General features: G+C 41.1%; 1 protein-coding gene across 5 annotated transcripts in view; it reads right to left on the reverse strand.

Moving 5' to 3' along the window:
- Positions 1-2,546: 2,546 nt before the first annotated feature.
- adck1 (aarF domain containing kinase 1) overlaps positions 2,547-22,681 on the reverse strand; it is a 76,081-nt gene continuing 55,946 nt past the window's right edge. For all 5 annotated transcript variants that reach the window (XM_086050274.1, XM_086050277.1, XM_086050278.1 and 2 more), the window contains 2 exons: positions 11,579-11,772; positions 2,547-4,297 (listed from right to left, as the gene is read on the reverse strand). In XM_086050274.1, the coding sequence (XP_085906400.1) occupies positions 4,138-4,297; positions 11,579-11,772 (354 nt within the window). In that variant the 3' untranslated portion in view covers positions 2,547-4,137. The remainder of the gene's footprint in view (positions 4,298-11,578; positions 11,773-22,681) is intronic.

The raw sequence follows: 22,681 nt of genomic DNA on the forward strand, positions 1-22,681 counted from the left end.
GTCCTGCTAATCCCGCACATACTCCAAGACTATAAACAGCTCTATCCATTCATTTATCAATCTTCTTTAACGCTTATCCTCACTAGGGTCACGGGTACATTGGGGGCTAACCCAGATGACTTCAGCTATGAGACGAGGTACAACGTGAACTGGTCGCTAGGTAATCACAGGGCACATACAGACAATCATTCACACTCACATTCTTTCACTGTGTTTGTTGTATTATTGCTATTTTGTTCATGTAAAGTGCTTTGTTACAGCTGTAGCTGTTATGAAATGCGCTATATAAATAAAGTTATATTGCATTTTTGTACAATCATGGTGAAATAAATAGCATAGCAGCTAGAGAACATCTTGGAAGAGGTCCTGTGTGACAAATGCATTCTAATTTCAACTCACCTGATGAGGCATTGCAAATGCGATCAGAAAATATCATGTTATACTGATTGGAAGTCCACCGTGGGTCAAAAAAATACCTTCGTCCTCTTGGATATTTTTGCAATCATGCACTTCAGCAGGATGAAACTCACAGAGAAGGAAATTATCAGCAGCCTGACGAGTGAGTGTGTATGTGAGAGATTGGCTGCTTCTGCTTCAGGGATTATAGCATGCAAAACTGGAATGGTTGATTTCAAGCCTGGACTGAAATGAGTTAAGATGTGTTTTATCGTTTCTATGTGAGAATTGTTCAAAGTTTGAGATGGAGTAAAAAAAAAAAAAACATTATAATTGTATAATTCATGTTTTTTTTTTGTTACGATTGTGTAAACAAAACCACCCCATTTTGGGCAAACAAACAACATTTTATTCAACCTAGGGAGCATGACAATGTGAGCAAGATAAATAACAAAAAAACAACAAAAAAAACCATCTACAAACGTTTTACGTGGAAAAGACTAAGCACAGTGAACACAAGAACACTAAGGTGGATGAACAGAGCACAATGGAAGCTAGAAAAAGGTCCAAAAGGAAATAAAATAGATAATGAAATTACAAAAAAATAAATATAATGAAAGCGCAACAATAACAGTAACAAAAGAATTCAGAAGAAATTGCTGTCTTCATACAAGAAAATAACAACATTAGCGCACGAGGGGAAATCCTACCAACACAATGAAGGTACAGTATATGAACAAAAGCACAAATACATGAATACATTTTTTAATATGGACACAAGAGGAACCAACAAACTATAAACTACACAACCAAAAGTACACTAAAAGAGACGAGATAAAGGAACAGGGCCGGAATTCTGGTAAACATTGCGTTTGCGGAATAGGAGTTAATCCACACATTTTTAGCAATCTCTGAGGGTTGCCATTTTGTCACTTCTGTCGACTGAAAATGACATCACAACTGCTCAGGGCACAGGTAATGACCAATCACAGCTGACCTGTTTCCTAAAGCTGAGTCGTGATTGGTCGTTACCTGAGCCCTGAGCAGTTGTGACGTCATTTTCAGTCGACAGAAGTGACAAAAGATGGTTAAAAAGGGTTGGCAACTCATATTCCACAAACACAATATTAATCAGACTGCTATTTCCTCCTTAAAGGGACACCTGATTCGGCTGAATGTTGGCACTCATATAATAGGTCTGTATATAAAAATTGTAAGCAGTAACATTCTCTAACCCATAATACTCACCTCATCTTAATGACGCCCCCCTTTTTTTTCAGGGTGTAGCCTGCGTGTTTTCATCTCAGCCAGACTGTCAGGAAGTAAGGAGGCAAGCATTGTAATATTGCAATGAGTGTCCTGACTTGTTTTGTTTTGTCATGTTCTGTTGTCACCTAGTGTGTGAAAATGGTGAACAATAGTCACACAACCTATATATAATATATTGTCGCTGTCCTGTGAAAAACACTTACCGTATGTCCATTTTTTTTCAGTTCTTATTTTTACGTGATTGGTGTTTCCACGTTACAGACATCGCATTAATGTGAACCTTTTTTTTTTCCCCAAAATTGGACATGTGTTTTTCACAGGACAGCAATGGTATAATATAATATAGAAGCAATCGGCACAATACGTTAGATTTTATTTACATTAAATGTGAGGTCCATTGAGGAAAAGCCATTATCACCCCCACAAAATTGAAAATATACAGGTAGAAGCGGAAAGAGTAGGAATGTGCGCATGAATTTTGATGCCGACTGGTCTTTTACTGGAGTTTTTACATTTAGCGACACTAATGTTTTATTAGACTCCATCGGCAGGCAGCCATTAGCCCGCTGAAGCTAAAAGGCTAACACCACTGCTGCTGTCCGTTTTTATCCATCTCAAATGGCCGCCGCCTGAGATAGCGAAAAACAGATGGATTTTGCTGCTTAACTCATAGTGTACAAAAGCATTATTAATCAAAATCCCACATTTAGAGTAGTGAAGATGCATAGAACATATTACTGCAAAGAATTTTGTTGGGTTGACTTCCTTCTTAAATAAACAACACAAAGGAATTGCAAGATCTTGTGTAGTGCACCCTGACAAATTGCTCTATCCCACTTCTCTTCTTCCATGCATGGGATAAATTGACAAAAAGACAACACTTGGTGTTTGTGAGTGTTTATTATGATATGTTGTAAATTCTTCACCATAACAGCTGCTAGAACTTTCACTTTTTGCCATACAAACTCTATGTTCTTATAGTAGGTAAGATACTAATTCAGCAAACAGTTCTTTCTTCCTCTTTGAAAGAAGTGACATTTTGAAATATAGAGGGATGCTGATTTCTTTTGTAATTGTATCTCAGCATATAATGGATTAGCACAAGAGTATCTTTTTCAATGGAAGCCGAGGAAGATACACCTTTTACAAAATACACCGGCCAAAAACTGCTTACAGTGACCGCTTTGCTGTAAAAATATAACTGCATGCAATCACAGCCCCGTGCGGTTGACAAACAGTAAAATGTCACCACAGCTAAAACAACCTCCTATTTATACAATGTTTCTGGTTAAAAAATTGATGTTCAGAAGAAATAATGATTGAGCAAAAGCCATTTGTGTGCGTTTGTGTGTGTGTGTAAATAGCAGAGCTGGGCACTTGACCCTTTTTTGGTGAACCGGCCGCGACCCTCCACCCTTGACCTGGGTACCCTTCAGGCCGCGACCCCCCGGCCATATTCATAATCATTGTCGGCCCCCGCCCCTTTCCAACCCCCCCAAAAAAGTGCATGATGCCCCCGCGGGAGGGATGCTAACGGAAGAGGTTTAGTTAAAGACAATGAGCTGTCTAACTTACTATTCAAACCCGCTGTGGACACGCTTCAAACGCGCCATTTACTCATGTACTTACCCAGCTGCGTGTACTAACTTCCATTGCGAGCCCTGGGGTTGATTTTGTCGTATGGTATAATTATTTGGGTCCAACAGACGACAAGTCTGCAAGCATTACTTTATAGAGTAACTAAAATAAGAGTTACTTATTTTCCACAATTCCCCTCCTTCACACTTCCCGGCCTTCAAAATAAAAGCATGCCAGCAAACTGCTACACAGCAGTTCTGCTACGGCGTATTTCCGGAAGTAGGAAAGTGCATGCATCTTGAATATACTCCCGGACACAAGTTGTTTTAAAAGAAGCCTTAAAAGAAGCCTTTCACCGAGGCTGAGATGAAATTTGGCCGCGTCGCGAGCACATCACACGCATGAGGGCCGATTAGTGGGCCGGACTAAAATCGACTTCCGGCCATGCTTCGTCCAGCCATTTTTTAAAAAGTTGTCACAACCCTCCCCTCCGCCCCAAAAATGGGCATCCGTCCGGGCCGGAGGGTCCGACCGTTCCGGCCCAGGGACAGACTGCCCAGCTCTGGTAAATAGCATTTAATGATATGGACAGAAGAATGTGATGTGCAGTGGAAAAAGTTACTCAGTAACTCATTTGATGATACACAAACAGTGAGTTTACAAATAGCGGTAACATCTTGAGGTATGTTTTGACAAGTACTGCATCAATGGTCCAATGGCTGGTTTGATCCAAACAATCAGACATATGTCTGTATTTATAGGACTGGATATAGTATTTACTTCATTTACAAACATTAACACAGACCCCGTATAACGCTAGCTAATTCATGAGACAAGTAGACAAGCAGATAGATGTAAGGTGTAAATGTACAAGTAGTAGGATTTGTACATGTCTCAGTGTAGAAATGCTAGCAGAGTAGAAACCCCAAGTCCCAACAGAGAGCCCTTCAACCATAGAAACAACTCATATACACTAAGTCTCCAGAGGTTGAAGGACTCTGTTAGTGTGATTTGCAGACGTCTCCTGCTGGACTGAATCTTACTTCTTTTGTGTCTGTCGGTCAAAGCACAGAAGAACAACCAAAAGTTAGAAACACTCTACATCAAAGCATACAAATAACAAGATGAAACAACAGGTTTGTGTCCTACTTTGTTAAACTGAGAAGACTCAAAGGAAATTTGCATTGACTTCATGGGTTATACATTCACATCAAATTATCAAGCAGTTCAAGCAAATTGTAGAATATTGTTTTTACACATTAAAGGGACATAGTTTGTAAAACTTATCAATCGCTTGTATATAAGGTTGCCAACTCCCTGAAAAATGAATAAGGGACACCTCATCAGCAGGGACGGCCGAGCTGACTGCCTTCAACTAGGGATGGGCGTATCGATACCAAAATATCGATATTCCGATCCAGAGTGCTCAATTTTAAGTATCGATCCTCAAGATAAAGTAGTGATATTTGCAATTAATTCATATATATAAAATATATTCATTAATATATAATTTAGAAGGTTGTATTGTCATCCAATCAGAATTTTCACTATGTGTTGCCAAGGGCAACGAGCTTTCTGCCTCGGCAGAAACATCTTTGACTACTGCAGAGTAAAACGCTGAGCATGTCGTAGTTGAGGCTCAAAATGAGCTCACCTTTAATTAGTTCAGCAGAACATTTTCACATATTTGTCTACTTGCTCTTCATAAAAGAGAAAAATAATGTAAACAATTTTTTTTTTTTTTTACTATATTTATAGTTAGTGTAGTATATCGACTGCCTGCACAGTAAAAAAATATGCATATCTGTTTGAACTTGTATCAAATGTAAGGCGGTGTGTGTATTTCTGTCATTCATCAATTTATTACTTTTAAGTATTATTAATCTATTTAACGTACTTGTCAATCAATTGTTTATTCCACCCCAAATGTATTATATGTTGTTTGTCCATACAGTGCTGACATTCACTGCACATTCCCATATTAACCTTGATCGGAGGGTTAAAAAAAACAAATCATTCATTACATGCCATATCTATTTCTGGCGTTGCCTGGTGGACAACATATTTGCCATGCTGTTTTGTTGACTTCCGCTATCTACTTTGGCAAGCGACATTAGCTCGATCAATAAGATAAGAGGATTCTGTATCCTGATATGCACGAATATGCTGTCAGCTAATTGGTCACAGAGCAGCGGAGGGCCTAGGACCGTCACCGTAAGTTGTCATATAAAGGGAACTGTTGTTCATTCATTCCATCGACATTTTAGAGATTATTTTTTACTCAGACTACAGATGATATTACAGGACAAAGTGCGTCCCTTTAGAACTCAATATGGGGCGTGTACTTACGTTCCTAAATACGGGATGATTCCGTTTTTCAAGGGACGGTTGGCAACCCTATTTGTATACAAATATTTGGATCTCTGGACATCCTGCCCAGCCGTTAAGCGTGAAATTATTTGTGAGCTGAACAAGGATTTCTATAAAGTGTCTGTGAGAAATTTGTTCTCCAACAGTCCAGCACTGTTGGGGCCATCCAACTCTTTACAGACACACCCCGCGAGGCATGCACCGGTCCACAGGACAGAGACACTCAATGGGATGTCAACTGTTAATTACGTACGCTAGCCCACAAGCTAACGAGCCAGTGAGCTAACAAGGTAATGATCCTGCGAGCTAGCCAAACTAGCAGAGCTGGGCACTTGACCCTTTTTTGGTGGTCCGGCCGCGACCATCCACCCTTGACTTGGGTACCCTTCCGGCCGCGACCCTCCGGCCATATTCAAAAACATTGTTGGCCCCCGCCCCGTTCCGCCCCCCCGACCCCAAAAAAGAAAAAGCGTCCGTAATTGACGTTGCCGCGGGAGGGATGCTGAACGGTAGAGGCTTTTTAAAGATCATTAGCTGGCTAATTTACAATTCAAACCCGCTGTGGACACGCTTCAAACATGCTTCAAAGGCACCAATAGTACTTACCCAACTGCGTGCGCTTACTTGCATTGCGAGCCCCCGGGTTGGATTTGTCGTATTGTATAATTATTTGGGTCCAACAGACGGCCAGAAGTTACATTCAACAAGTTATTTATTTTCCACACTTCCCGGCCTTCAAAATAAAAGCATACCAGCAAACCACTATACACAGCAGGTTTGTTACGGTGTATTTCCGGAAGTAGGGAAGATGAAACAGAAGAAGTGCATGAACTCCACCTTGATGTGTTGGCATCAGCCCTGAGTGCTGCGCGCAGCTTGACTATACTCATGGACACAAGTTGTTTTGAAACAGTTACGTTCCAAGTCGGGCGTCACTTCAAAAAGATAGTGACAACAATGGATATCGTGCCTGCTACAACCATAATGGGTTGATGACTAGACAATGCATTTAATTTTATTGCGAAAACGATCGGGAAGGTGGCGGGTAAGGGGGAACGTGGGTGAGTATCTTATTTTTACACATATGCCGCTGCCAAACTAGTTTGCTTTGTAGCAGCAACGAGCTGCGTGGTGCATTCTCTCCTCCGTGTGGGAAACTGTATGTCGTTGCAACATGTGACATAATGGACCGATCATAGCAGCAACAATTCCTGATGTGTGCGTGGCATGTGTTGCAGACCTGTCGCCAACAGCACAATGCTTCGGTCATGTGAATCAATGCGGCAGTTGTTGCTCTCGCCGTTGCGGGAGTAGAAAGAAGCCTAAAAAGAAGCCTTTCACCGAGTAGGCTGAGAACTTTGGCCGCCTCGCGAGCACGTCACACGCATGAGGGCCGATTAGTGGGCCGGACTAAAATCCACTTCCGGCCATGCTTAGTCCAGACGTTTTTTAAAATTTGTCAGCCCCCACCCCCCACCCCAAAATGGGCATCCTGCCGGGCCAGAGGGTCCGACCGGTCCGGCCCAGGGACAGACTGCCCAGCTCTGCAAACTAGCGTCGTCCATAGAGCCACTGCGTATGTTATGTCATGTGAGTCCACATCAAGAGACACTTCGGATAAAGTTAAATGTTTGATAAATACAGTGGCTCTGCAGTTAGGGATTTATACAGAGGACGGTACGGTTCACGTGAAATCAAAACTATACCACGTTTCGGTTCCGAAGCACTTCTTTCTGAATTGTGAGTGTGCAGGAGTAAAAGAGATCTGTGCTTCTCGCGCTACTTCATTGGCTCTGCGTAACTAAGTGCAATGGTTGTCCTTTTTTTTTAAAAAATTACTCTTAATTAGACCTCAGAATGAAGGGGAAGTCAAAACAAACATTTTTTTTCAAGAATATGTTCTATGCAGGGCCACTAGTTGAAACAAGGCATTCTGATAAATATTGCGTTTGTGGATTAACACATTGAGGACGGGAGCGCATAACCGCGTTTCTACCACTAAAGCCGGGAGCGCTGTTGCGTGTTTCTCCCTTTAAAGCCCGAGAGCGCATTCGTCATTTTCTTTTTTAAATCCAATTCTTGGTCTCTTAGCCAATGAAATGCATCAGAATATACATGTGACGGTCTCGTGAGTTGTCAGAGGATATCCAGAATTTTTTCGAGGAGTAATGGAGGCACAGTTGATTGCTGGAGCTCTGATATAAGTCACGGCAGTGATATAGACGACACGCTCGCGGACTTTAAAGCTGTGAAACCATCCAAACGTGATGTATGGTTAAGATATGTTTCAACGTCTTTGTAAGAGAATACAGCATGGTAATTATCACTCGATTTTCTTTTAAATTAGAAATAGTGGTTCACTTGCATCTTTGATTGAAAGAGTCAAGATTAATGAACTTTTGCTTGTGTGAAAGCCACATGTTTAAGATCTCAAATTTTGGGGAATTATGTTTCTATCTGTGACAGGGGCTGAGATATTAATTATTTTGTAGGTGGCGAAAATGTCAGGTTTTCAAGGGTGACTCCAAAGATGACCATAGGTTTTAGAAAGATGTCTCACGAGGGGCTTATGGCTTTAATGGGTTAAGAGTTAATCCAACCATTTTTAGCCATCTCTGGGGGCAGCCATTTTGTCACTTCTGTTAACTTAAAATGACATCACAGTTGCTCAGGGCTCAGATAGCAACCAATCATGGCTCACCTGTTTTCTGAAGCTGAGCCATGAATGGCCGTTATCAGAGCCCTGAGCAACTTCGATGTCATTTTCAGTGGACAGAAGTGACAAAATGGCCGCCCCCTTAGATGGCTAAAAACGAGTGAATTCTGCTTCTTAACTCATATTCCACAAACACAATATTAATCAGAATGCCGTGTTTCAATTAGTGGGCCTGCATAGAACATATTCTTGAAAAAATATGTTTGGGTTGACTTCCACTTTAAAGGTTACTGTTGCTGTAAACGCTCCCCAAAAACATATAAAACTTGATGTCTGCTCCGCGTTGATCGAAAGCGGTTGTGTGTGCGCAGCTAAAGTTCCACTTTCAGCCACATGCTTCTTCCGATCACAATTATAATAGCGGCCGCCTAGATTTCTGATAAGTGTGACAAAATAAAAAAGTGAACATGCATTGGAGTGTCACTTGAATTGAAACAAGGAAAAAGAAAAAAAAAACGAACTGGATATTAATTATCAATATGGCTCCCAAGAAGAGCATCATGGGAAGTTAAACAGCATGAATTTATTGCCGTCACAACACAATGTGGCAAACAAAATTTAAGAGGATTTTTAACGGAAACTTAAATAGAGCTCTTCAATGAACAGCTAAAAATTGAAAAATGTTGTGCAAATGTGTGTGTGTACACTGTTCCGATTGTTCTGCTACTACCCAGGTAGTTTCAGTGTGTTCTTACATATCTTTTAAGACAAGACGAGCCGTGAGACGTGGGTTGGCCAGGTCTGATATGGCGCCTCAATAGTGGCGAACGCTGCAACTGCAGTTAAAATACGTTGCTGCTGCAGACATCAATCATACTGTGTTGAGCAATATCAATCGCTCTGGCTGGAGGCAGGCACCAAATTAGCTGGAGGCGGCCGCCTCGCAATTTTGAATGCAGGAAAAGCCCTGAACAAAAAAACTCATTAGATACTGATATGAGTGTTATTCACAATTTTATATGATTTTCACGGGAGATGCCATCATCTGATCACGATGCGTCTCCTTGACCATGTATTAGAGGTATATGGAGTATTACCTCTAAATAGCATGTCCGCTGATAGTGTAGTGGTACACATGCCTGAGTTGTGTGCGGGCAGCGTGGGATCGATTCCCGCTCAGTGACAGTGTCTATGTGTGCCCTGCGACTGGCTGGCGACCAGTTCGGGGTGTAGTCTGCCTTCGCCCATTGACGGCTGGGATAGGCTCCAGCTACTCCCCGCGAGCCTATATAGGATAAGCGGTTTGGAAGATGACATGACATGACCTCTAAATAGCATACACAGGTTTTCCAACCATACATTTTATGTGGGATACATTATCGATTTACATTCGATTTATGGTTTTATGAATTGATATCGGGCTATGAAAAGGAAAATTGGTAAACCGTTTTTTAAACCTAGCTCTATTTGTTAGTAATACATTTTTTTCAAGCATTACTATTAAATATATATCAAACACTAGTGGGGTGGTAACAAAACACAACCAACTTTATTAATAGGTACTGATACACATCAGAGCTTTTGAGATTGCTCATTGTTTCACCGTCTGAATTGACAAGAACTCAGAAAGTAGCTAAACATTATCTGCACAACTGCACAATATCACTGACCACTTTTTTTTTTTTTATCAACCTCTGACTTGGAAACAGGATTGAAATCTTTATCGGTTATCGGTATGGGCTTGGAGAAGCAGGAAATTATTGGTTACCGTACTGGTGGGTTATCGTGCATCCCTAATTCATTGTCAAGTATTGTTCCATAAGAACTGTTTGTTGTATGTATGTTTTTTTTTTTTTATGGCTAAAGATTGTGTGGAGTTGATTCAGATTTCCCTGAGTTCTTATAGAGAAAATAAATTCTAATCTTAAACAGGTTGATGTTTGATTGGGTCCACACTTTACAACACATTGTGTTCTTTATAAAAGGAACTTTTTGCCAGTAATTTGTCATTAAATGTTATCTGAAAAAAAATAATTTGTGCAGCACAAGCAGGACACGAAAGAGGTTTTGTGAGGGGGGCAGTCCTTTTTCAAGTTTTTAAGTGGTTCAAGTATTACTGTACTACTTGCCATCAAGTATAAATACGCATTTATGTGTATAAAAATCATTATTTAACAACAAAATGTTTTACATTTTGTGCTAATGTACATGTTCTTTGTACATAAGTCAACATTTTTCCCATATTTTTGCTAGAGACTTAACTGCTTCAAACAGAGACTGAGGGCTTAGCGGTGTGGCATATCTTGGTATTATTTGAATCTTGGACCTAACAGTAATGGTGAGGGTAAAAATCATGAGAATATTTGTGATTGGGTTATTTATGCCATCGTTCCTGCCAGTCTTACAGCGTGTGCTAAATTGCTAATGTAGCCCTCGCCTTATTTTTTGTCCAGATACGTGCTGATTGTAATACAACATTTCTGTTCATAACTGCTTGTTCTCCACCCTTACGCGGTTCTAGTCAAGCTTCAGTAAAAAGTCTACTGTACACCTATGCACTTATTTTGCTATTCTCGACTCTGCATTTCACTTTAGCAATTAGCACACTTAGCGACCACTCGTTCGCCTCTGTGGTGAAAACGCTACTTGTTAGGGGGTTGTTTATCTGTCACAACTGAGGACATGATGCGGAGCATGCAGCTCGTTGCTGCTTTGCATGGACTTACATATAGTACAAATAAAGACAGTGCTGCTACAGGGCACGCTATCTTAGCGCCTACCATTCAAGCAGCCGCGAACGAAATGACTTTCGGGAGTACGGGCGACAGCGTGTAGTAGGACGTTTTTTTTTAACCATTTCAGCGCTGGACCTGCCCACAGTAGCATGCCACTAATGGTGAGGGAGGGGGGTGAGTGCCCTTTAAAGAAACCGCATCTTTGGCGATCTCGAAATCGCGTCATCTGAGATCGCAATTTTGGCCCCACAATGATAAATCGTTCAGCCCTACTTACTAGTACAGTATCTCACATTGACGTTAACCTCTAAAAGAAAGACTAGAGTAAGGTTTGAGCGCCAACTCCGGAACAGAACCCAGCCATTGGTTTAGATATTTGGACAACAAATGGGCCAAAATAACCCCAGTAACTGCTGCCACAAAAACTAAATTGACAGAAACATTAAGTTCACTTGCATACTTGTTTTTTTCCATGCGTATTGATTGTACCAACATTATAAGATAGGACACGTGCCTATCCACAGAATATATAGGAATATTGCAACTTTGTTTCCTGTGAGATTTTTAGTTGTACCTGGCCAAAGCACGAATGCAGGAGCGTGACATATTGATGAAAGAGGACGATGACGCTCTGGTCTGTAGAGTGGTTTCAATTCCTCTCAGTAGATCATTGGTCTTCAATAGGAGCAACATCTGCCGGGGAACTCTGTTCAACAGCTCGTTGATTTGGGGCAGGTAAAGAGCTGCATTGGTCCGTATCTCGACATCCTGACAAGAAAAGAGAAATATAGAGGTACCAATAAACCAGGGTCAAACTTTTGCTAAGATGGTCAAAAATATCTGGGGTCAGGAGTGATAGAATTATACTTATACTAATTATATATAATTATAATTATATATAAGACAAACATGTTTCATAAATAAGTCTTCCACAGTGGAGTGTTTTAAGTTTCGTCTTAAGATCCACTTTTATTCTCTGGCTTTTAACGACTAATCACTGCTCTGCTTCAGAAAACAGGTCAGCCGTGATTGGTCGTTACCTGAGCCCTGAGCAGTTGTGATGTCATTTTCAGTCGACAGAGGTGACAAAATGGCCGCCGCCAGAGATTGCAAAAAATGGGTGGATTAACTCTTATTCCACAAACGCAATATTTATCAGAATGCCTTGTTTCAACTAGTGGGCTTGCATAGAATGTATTCTTGAAAAGAGTATGTTTGGGTTGACTTTGTATCATTTAATTGATGTTTGTGGTTGCATAACCAGATACTCTGTAAAGCACATGGTAACTGTATTGTTTTTAAAAGGTGCTATATTGGTAAAGTGGGTTGGATTGAAGAGCCCTCAGGAATTTTTTAATCAATATTACCGATTCACTGTTGCAGTACTACATGAGAGTGCCATGACACGTTGGTTGTGAATCACTGCTATAGACGCTACAGGCTAATAATTAATGTAAATCTTAAAATAAACAACATTAATAATTAATATATAATTAATATAATTACAAAAATATGGAATCAAGTTAATTACATTTAGATTATGTGCTTTATCACAATTGCGAATTCACGATTTAGACTTTGATACAATATTGTAATGTTTCTGATTAAGTAGAGTCAGTGGAAAAAGTATGAAACATTCGTTATTAGCATTATAAAAATGTATTAAATAAAGGCCTCCATCCTAATGAAGACCTTAGCCCCAATACACACCTCTGCGGTAAAGTAAACAAACATTCTCAGCTACTATAGAGAGACATACAGTATACACACCAGACTCAAAAGACAATATGCCATCCTAAACATGTGATAACCAGTCTCCACAGTTGCAATAGCAGCAGTTTGTGCTCTGCTAAATCCTGCCTTGAGACTAACAATTAGTAGCAATTATAGGAAGTAATATAGCAAGCTTCACAGCTGTCAGCGGGGCAGAGAGAACGCTTCTCATTTGCATCTGAAAGTTACAATAAAGAATTTCCTAGCAAGTGCAGCAATAATAGGCAGTGTAAAAGGCAAGAGGAATGCAGCCAGCAGGAGGGGAAATTGGTGCAAGCAATTTCATTTTTTTCTCCTTAATGTATAAATACAAGTTATTTTATGCAAGCGACGTGGGGTAATACTGGCCAGAGTGAATACAGCCTGAATACGTTATTTGCTTTTCACAAAACGGTTCTCAGCTCTTTTGTTGGTGGACAGCTATCTCAGAAAAGAACATTCAGGGAAAACCTTATCAAGATGCTTCAAACTAAGAGTTAAAAACAAACAAACAAACAAACCCATGTTTAAAAAGGTCGCTAAATGTCAGAGCGAATATCATCCAGCTATCGTATTATCGATCAATCCACTTGTTTCACCTAATTTATAGAGAGAGAGACGGATATGTTTTTTCATAGTCGACACTGTTATGTTTGGGCTTTTTTAGTTTTGTTTTCTCAGTATTTCTGTGTCTGTCTCGTCAATGATTGTGTCCACCTGTCTGCATTCCTTTGTGTTAGCCAATCAGCTCCCTCCTACCTTTTGTTTCTTGTCCTTGTGTTTCCCGGTGTCTTGTCAGTATGCTTGTATTTAAATTCCTAGTTTTTGTTCTGTCCTTGTTGATCCGCATTGTCGCTGTCAGGTTGTTTTGATTCTTAGTGTTTCTTTGCTACTTTGAGTTTTGGACTTTTCAAAATTTGTTTATCCTCATTTTTGTTAATACAGTGGTACCTCGACTTACGAAATTATTGGTTCTGGAAGAAATTTCTTAAGTAGAAAATTTTGTAAGTAGAGACGCGTTTTCCATGTACATGCCCTAATCCGTTCCAAGCCCCCCAATATTCAGACATAAATGTTTTATAAAGCATAAAAATGCATGAAAACATGTAGCAAATACATGTTTCAATTAGATTATTGCACAATAAATTAGAGTTGTGCATAATGTAAAAAAACAAAGAATAGAGTAAGGAATAAAAATAATGGTCGTTTACCTTTGAATTGCTGTCTTCATCGCTTTTAGCCCTCTTTGGTTCATGTTCTCTCTCAGAAGTGGTTTTTGCCTGGCGTTTTGTAAACAACTGATTTGATAATGTGGCGACTGCCGATACACTACGGTCATATTCTTTGGCGAGAATAAACAAACGCATCCCCCTTTCATACTTTTGTATTATCTCTTGCTTTGTTTGTATGGACAAAAAAAACCGATTTTCTCCCTTTTTTTTTTTTTACTTTTCCTCGTTCCTAATTCACGTAAAACTATCGGGAGACCTCATGGCCTGAGGGGCGAATGGCGAGGACGCTGCATCTATCTATCTATTTACCTATCTATCCACACACATAGAGACATACGGAAGAGGTCCCTCTTAGCCAATGGGATGCTAGGAAGATGCTAGGCTAGCCAATGGCAGAGCAGCTATGAGTATGTTGCGTTCAGGACACTCCGGAGCTGCGAGTCGCAGCCCGTACTGCTAGCAGCAGCCCATACTGCGAGTATCACCCCATACGTTTACCTTTTCGTATCCTGAAATTTTTTTCATCATTTACTCTCCAAAAGTACGCATTCGTTTTATTAATATTATTATTTTTTTAGCACAAATCATAATTTTGTTTTCTTTTCATCCTTCCCACACATGCAGTTTACGGACATGGAAACAACACAAGATAAAACGAGAAACTATAAACTGTGGGGTTTTTCACAGCTCAGCACAGCACAATTTGCATCTAATACATTTAACAAACGGTATTATTTATATTAGGGATGCTCCGTTCGATCGGGCATGATCGGCCGATTTTCGTGAAAAATTACGTGATCGGAATATTCGATCAAAGCCTTTACATTGTCTCTGTGTCCGTGGGGGTGTTCTGGCTTGGGGATTTCCCCCTGCCTCCTCCTCCCTCAACTCGTAGCTCGTTGCTCTCTGTAGGGTGAGCTTTTTTTCATATGTTTGTGTAAATTTGTGGTGTTACCAAAGTAGCGGAGCACTTTATTACACAAATCACACTTGGCACTGTCCTTTTCTGTTGATGTAAAAAAAAAAAAATCCACACCGTGCTCCGCTTCTTGTTTGGCTCTGCCATTACTTGAGGTTCCGGCTGCTCTCTCACTCTTCAGTCACCCTCTCTGCCAGGGAGGGGCTAAAAGTGTGCCTGAGTCACTCACTCAGAGAGTAGCAGGAGGCGCTGGGCGAGAGAGAGAGAGGGTGGGAGAAGCGGCGCTTTGAGTGAACTATCGATCTCAGGACAATATTATCGATCCGATCCAAGTACTTGCTTAGTATCGATAATATTGATATTTGGTTCGATCCGCCCAACCCTAGTTTAATACGCAACGACGTCCCACTGCTCCAAAAGCATCATTCATGCCACGCCGCAGCAATTGCGCCCGCCCGCGCGAACTACATTGACTTCAATTGAAACGCACCGCCAGAAACGCTCCGACTGCAGTTGGTGTGAACGTAACATTGTCTGCTGGGTTGAGTTTGCGTCTTGTAATACTGTATATGCCATGAAAAGGTACCTCACGGAGGGGAGCATGGCCAAAAGTTTCAACACAACCAACTTAATCTGACATTTGAAGAACAAGCAATTGGGAGACAACGGTGAGTTTACGATGCTCACCGCATTGAATAAAGTCAAGGCGGACACAGCGCAGTATAAGTGGCATTGTTGCCACAGGGAGATGCATTGTAGGTCACTTGTGGGCAACAGACCCACTATAATATTTTATAATTCACAAAAAGATTAACAGTGACTTTTTTCTCGTTGACAAATCCACAAAGATAGTTTGTCTATGCACAAGACAATAACTTTCCTAAATCGTTTCAATTTAGGAACTCATTGAATAGTTTATTCTAGTGAAGCCTGCATGTGTTCATTTTTTCTACTTTAATTATATTCTGAACCATACAATGTTTAGGTGGCATGTTATTATTTGACTTTTTGCATAATTCTTTTGAGACTGCTGATTATTCATCCATCCATTATCGATGCCGCTTATCCTCACAAGGGTCGCGGGGCGTGCTGGAGCCTATCCCAGCTGTCTTTGAGCAGTAGAAGGGGGACACCCTGAATTGGTTGCCAGCCAATCGCAGGGCACACAAAGACAAACATCCGCACTCACAATCACACCTAGGGGCAATTTAGAGTGTCCAATCAACTTACCTTGCATGTTTTTGGAATGTGGGAGAAAACCGGAGTACCCGGAGAAAACCCGCGCAGGCACGGGGAGAACATGCAAACTCCACACAGGGAGGCCGGAGGCCGGATTGAACCCACGACCTCTGAACTGTGAGGCGGACGTGCTAACCAGTCGACCTGCTGATTATTTTGATCTGTTAAAAAATGTGTTACTAAAAGCTGGTAAATTTAAGTTTTTCAGTTATTTTTGTGACTGAGAAATTGTTGTATTGTGCCAGCAACGGTTTTGTATTTCTTCATGCTTTTGAAAATATATACATTTTGTCAAAATTACGTTAAAAAATTATCTGTTTTTTTCAGATAATATTGCATAATAGCAGTCACCATAAATAAATGGAAAAATATACAGATATTCCATGTGATCGGAATCTGTATCAGTATCGGCCGGTCTCAATCATGCATGATCGGTATCGGTGTCATAAAACCTGATCGGAACATCCATCCAGCCATCCATTATCTATACCGCTTCTCCTCACAAGGGTCGCGGGGCGTGCTGGAGCCTATCCCAGCTGTTTTCGGGCAGTAGGCGGGGGACACCCTGAATTGGTTTTGCCAGCCAATCGCAGGGCACACAGAAACAAACAAACTTCCACACTCACAATCACACCTAGGGACAATTTAGTGTCCCATGATCGAACCCACGACCTCTGAACTGTGAGGCGGACGTGCTAACCAGTTGAACACCGTGCCGCCCTGATCGGAACATTCCTAGTTTATATCATACTTGATAATAATTGTGAAATACGTTTTGATTAGGTTTAAGAAAACTAGTAGAACAGAATGAAATACAATTTATCAGATATGGGTCTTATCATTGACAGAATCATGTGTTGAGTAAACCCCAACTTTTTTACCGCTTTCATCGGCCAAAACACCACAATCACCTGACAGATTCTTCACCATTGTTGTGACTTGACAACAGAACAAAGCGGATATGCCACCTGTAATGGAAATGGGATGGCATCCTTGGCAACAGCATGACCTGCACTTCTCTGAGTCCAGAATGATGCTACAGCATAGTCGGGGTGTGCCGGGGGGAATGAGTTGCTGGTTGTGGGGTTGGGGATGATCAGCCAAGAGCAGGGCTCCAGACTTTTTTTTTTACTAGGAGCACAGTAGCACCTAAACTAAAATTTTAGGACTGCTGGCAGAAAATGTAAGGGCGCACATGGTAAAATGCCTCACAAAGTAGTTTTTCACATTCGCCTTAGGGGTGGGCGATCTGGCAAAAATATCAGATCACGATTTTTTAAAAATAAAATCACAATTTTATCACGATTCTTTTTTTACAGCGTTTTTTTAATACTAATTTGCACATTTCTGACAATGCCCTGCGACGGGCTGGCGACCAGTTCGGGGTGTAGTCTGCCTTCGCCCATTGACGGCTGGGATAGGCTCCAGCAATTCCCCGCGACCCTGTATAGGATAAGCGGTTTGGAAGATGACATGACATGACATGACACATTTCTGACCATTTCCTCATGTTAAACAAAATAAAACATATTTAAAATGTGTATGAAACTCTAAAAGAAAAAAAAAATCATTTTAAGTCAGCTAAGCTTTCTGAACAGGTTTTAATTTGAATAGTGACAATTTTTATTAAGATGTGCAGTGAATGTAAACATAGAAGGTAACAATGTAAACATAAAAACAGCTCGTAACACAGGTCTAGTACTTTGAAGAGTCTTTTAAAGCCCTCGTTTTCCACTGTTTTAATGGGAATCATGTCTTCAGCAAGGTAATAAGTCACTGCCTCAGTTCTTTACACTGCTTGCTTGTTTTGTTCATATGGAGTGCTCTTGTTAAATGGCTGTGTTACCGTGGGTTGCGTTAGCTTGGAGCTAGCGGCTGCCTACGGCTACCAATGGTCTGATCTCCGTTTGCTTTGGCTGTCGGCGCTGACGTCCAAACCGAAACTCTGCAAACTTTGCAAACAACTGGTTTGCGCTTTCTCCTCCGAGGAAAAGCCAACCCAAATCGACACTGTGGATGTGGAGTTTCTTTTCGGGACCAACTCTGCTTCATGGTGACTTTTCGCTATAGCTCCCCGCTGTATACAAACAAACAGGGAGACGGGGAGTGTCACGTACGGTGCACTGTGCGTGCTGTGATTGGTTGGCCGGGTATACGCGTCAGCGGCTTTGCGCCGCCATCGACCTAAACTGTATAGAATGTGCCATGTAGACGATCAAACGATCTTACGGCTTTATGAGATCGTGAACATGTTGAATCGCTTAACGATCTAATATCGTCATATCGCCCACCCCTAATTCGCCCCATAACTGAAAATTCCGGCCTTGGAGAAAGCAGAGACCCTTTCCTGCGTTTCCCGACTGCGGTTAGGCGACAAAAACAGGAACGGATAACACTGATAAAATTGATATTGTCCGTACAGATTTGCGATGTACGGCGTACATGTTTAAAAAAGTGTTCCCACCTGTACAGATTATGTCGAAAGTGTATAACTTGACAGGTATGAGTAAGTGCCGTAAAGTGTTTTGATGTTGATGGTGTCCTAAAACATCTACAAATAATAAACTAAGTTGTTGCGTTTTAATCTGACGACAAAGCATCACTTTGCATTGCTGCCCTGATATATTTTGTGGTCCTGCTGCCGCTTGCATGAATCAGGCAAAGAAGGGGTTAGCCGTGGCTAGTGGTATGAGGCTAATGCCCATTTAAGTCTTGCCACCAGGCGTGTGCATGACCGTGGGCGTGTGCCTGTTGTGTTATTTTTATTACGTCACAACATCCTGTTTATGCCGGAGTTATGTGATGAACGTCTTTTGATCCAGTGTGGCGCAGAAGTGTGTCAGCAGCACAAAATACTTAATCAAAAAAACAAAAAAAAAAGATCTTACCGGAGGCACTTGGTACGAGCGGATAAAATAATTACTCGCACTGTCTCATATTTTAAGGGCAAAAATTTTAGGGGCAGTCTGGAGCCATAGAGGAGAGCAGTCAAATGCTCGCGAGTCCTTTCAACAATTTTTCTTTTTGTACTTCCTGATTCAATGTACGCAGCGCGACTCTGGTTTCCTGGCTACAAGACAGCCCGTGTGGCCCATGTGCGATCTCTTCACCAAAGATTGACGTTCGCTGATGCCGAGTTGGATGTTAAGAAGCCGCAAATGCGAGCAGGGAGTCTGGCGAGATTCAAGTCAGTCACAAATGGACAGTCACTACCACCAACCAGCTCTGCCTTAATCATCGAGAGTCAGACGGCCCTCCACTACATAGGATCCTCCCATCGTGCTAACCACCTCTTCCCATTCTCATGAATCATCTCAGATGAAAAATCTCCTCCTTCTTTGCTCGATATTGCCTTATCAGAATAACAGTGTTGAAGGACTAGCAATTTGGGGATGTGTAAGTTTAGTACAGCACAAATTACCTCCTCATTCTCAGCTGCTATATATCCTGTCTTCCATATTATACACTCATGTCAAGCTCCAGAGTTCACACACTACATCATATTATTTATACTTCTATTTGTCATAATCCCTCATCTAGTCCTTTTGCTATCTATACTGTAGATGAGTTCAAGGGTCGGCAAACTTTAACAGTCAAAGAGCCATTTTGACCCGGTTTCCGCGGAAAACAAAAGCCCTGGGAGCCGCAAACACTTATTGACATTAACCACCCAAAAAAACGTCAGCTTGTTTGAGTTCACAGGCACCGCTTCGTTCAAGTTGTATAATACCTTATTGCACACTCACGTCCACACCACCTACAAAATACATTAAATCGGTAATTTGACGCTTGAATTGATGAAAAGAGTTTAAAAACTGTGCCAGCGACTAGGGCTGCTTGATTATGAAAAAAATATGGATCACGATTATTTGCGTAGTAATTGAAATCACGATTATTCAAACGATGATTTATTTTTTGCTACAAAACAAGAACAGGTTTAAACATGTAAAAAATATTAAGGCAACATTCTTTGACACTATAATAATTTAAGCTCCTTTTGGACCCAACAACATTTATTAAATTAATTATTTTTAAAAATTTAAAAAGCACAAATGTATGAATTCAAGTATGGTTTCCAAACAGTGCATTGGAGTTAACTTGCTATGCACTTATAAATTGCCAAAGTAGTAAACTGCTATTCATTCATCTATACATTTAGACCTTTGTCTGGAGTCTTTTTTGTTTTGTTTTTAAAGTAATATTTACACATAGTAAACAAAGTTAAAGTAATTTGATTCTGATAAATTATAAATCTAATATGCTGATTGGGTCAAACTAATTTAAATGTTGACTGTTACATACTAGTAATCTATACAATATTTCTAAATTACAGTAGGCCATATATAAATTGTATTACGATAATGATCAATAAAATGTTTGCAAATTGCATTTGAAGCAATTTGAAACAAAAATAATCACCAAAATTTGACTTTATATTATTGACTACACAAGAAATTTAAACGGGCTGGCTGGCTGGCTGGCTAGCTAGCTAGAGGGCAGCGCGGCGGAGTATCTCACAACTCAAAATTAGGATTAATAATCATTTTTTTATGGTTATGACGATTTTGTAAACGTGGAGTGTAATAATCGAAATTGTAATTGAATTTCAATTAATTGCACAGCCCGACCTGCGACATCCGAGTACCGGTACTTCAAAGTCTGCGCTCATCGTGCCCCCAGCCTTTGAAATGTCACACCAGCAAACACACCTAGCCAATACAATACATTTTCATTTTGGCTCCAACGCCTTCACAAAATGCCTTCTTTCAGGTTTAAAGCCATTAGTGATGCAGTAAATAAAACAATGATCTAAATACCCACGTCTAAGGTGCATATTAAAATGAAATGGAGACTCACGACACACACGACAGGGGGATTTTTGCAACGAAGCATTCCATTGCGCCATATTAAACAAGCCAACGTAATCCAGCGAACCGTACTATTTTCACTCGTTATTGTCTAAAAAAAAAACCACACAAAACAAAATAAAGCTGCATTCAGAAAACGGAGAGCATATTGTGTTGCACACACCCATGAAATTGTGCTTTATTTGACTATTTGCTATTTTCACCGCTTTAAATTGGCTAGAATTGCATACAACTTACAGACGATGTAAGGACGGAAAATGACAATTGATTTATGATGAAAAAAAATTTATTTGAACATATTTGGACTTTTTGGAGATTTTCAGCCGACAGTGACTATATAATTTTATTTTAATATTTTGAGGTCCGGCGGCACGGTGGTCGACTGGTTAGCACGTCCGCCTCACAGTTCAGAGGTCGTGGGTTCGATCCCGGCTCCGGCCTCCCTGTGTGGAGTTTGCATGTTCTCCCCGTGCCTGCGTGGGTTTTCTCCGGGTACTCCGGTTTCCTCCCACATTCCAAAAACATGCATGGTAAGTTGATTGGATACTCTAAATTGCCCCTACGTGTGATTGTGAGTGCGGATGTTTGTCTCTGTGTGCCCTGTGATTGGCTGGCAACCAATTCAGGGTGTCCCCCGCCTACTGCCCAAAGACAGCTGGGATAGGCTCCAGCACGCCCCGCGACCCTTGTGAGGAGAAGCGGTACAGATAATGGATGGATGGATATTTTGAGGTCCCAATAATGTTACAATTTACAACTACAATTAAACAAACAAAAAAACCACAAAATACTTTGTTCAGATATTGTGCAGTTTTTGTGTCGCTGGGCTTTGCGAGCAGGCGACACGGTGGTTGACTGGTTAACACGTTCGCCTCACAGTTCAGAGGTTGTGGGTTTGATTCTGGCCCCGGCCTTCCTGTGTGGAGTTTGCATGTCTCCCCGTGCCTGGGTGGGTTTTCTTCGGCTACTCCGGTTTCATCCCACATTCCAAAACCATGCATGGTAAGTTAATTGAACTCTCTTAATTGCCCCTAGGTGTGATTATGAGTGCGGATGTTTGTCTCTGTGTGCCCTGCGATTGGCTGGCAACCAATTCAGGGTGTCCCCCGCCTACTGCCCAAAGACAGCTGGGATAGGCTCCAGCACGACTGCGATCCTTGTGGGGATAAGCGGTATAGTTAATGGATGGATGGATGGATGGATGGGCTTTCCGATCACGCCGGCTGCCTGCTGACACGTCGTCAAGGGTTGTCAAACGTCTCTGAAGAAGGCGAATGCTGATCACCAAAATTGCACAAGGTGTGAAGAAAGAAGTTAAAAAGTTTGACTTACTAAGACATTATGCACGTTTTTGAGACAAATAACATACTGTAACGATTGTCTGGATTGAGGTAACGTTTGTGTTTTGCTAAGTTGTGTTGTTTCCGAGGTTCCTGAATGCATCACGCAACTCGCTGGACTGGGAGGGATGTGCGAGTGACGAATGAGCGGATGGCGTCGACGAAGAGATCTGTGTGTTCTTACTAGGGGTGGGAACGATAATCGGTTTTTTTTTTAATGCGTCGTTCGTTTTATTAAAACGGTTCTGCATCAATTCAGAGTTATTAATAATCGATGTTTAAAGCATAACATTTTTTTTTTTTTAAAAGACTACGTGCGTACGTGCG

The sequence above is a fragment of the Filicampus tigris genome, chromosome 13 (assembly GCF_054856515.1).
Source record: "Filicampus tigris isolate MCC_2025a chromosome 13, RoL_Ftig_1.0, whole genome shotgun sequence".
Lineage (NCBI taxonomy): Eukaryota > Metazoa > Chordata > Actinopteri > Syngnathiformes > Syngnathidae > Filicampus > Filicampus tigris.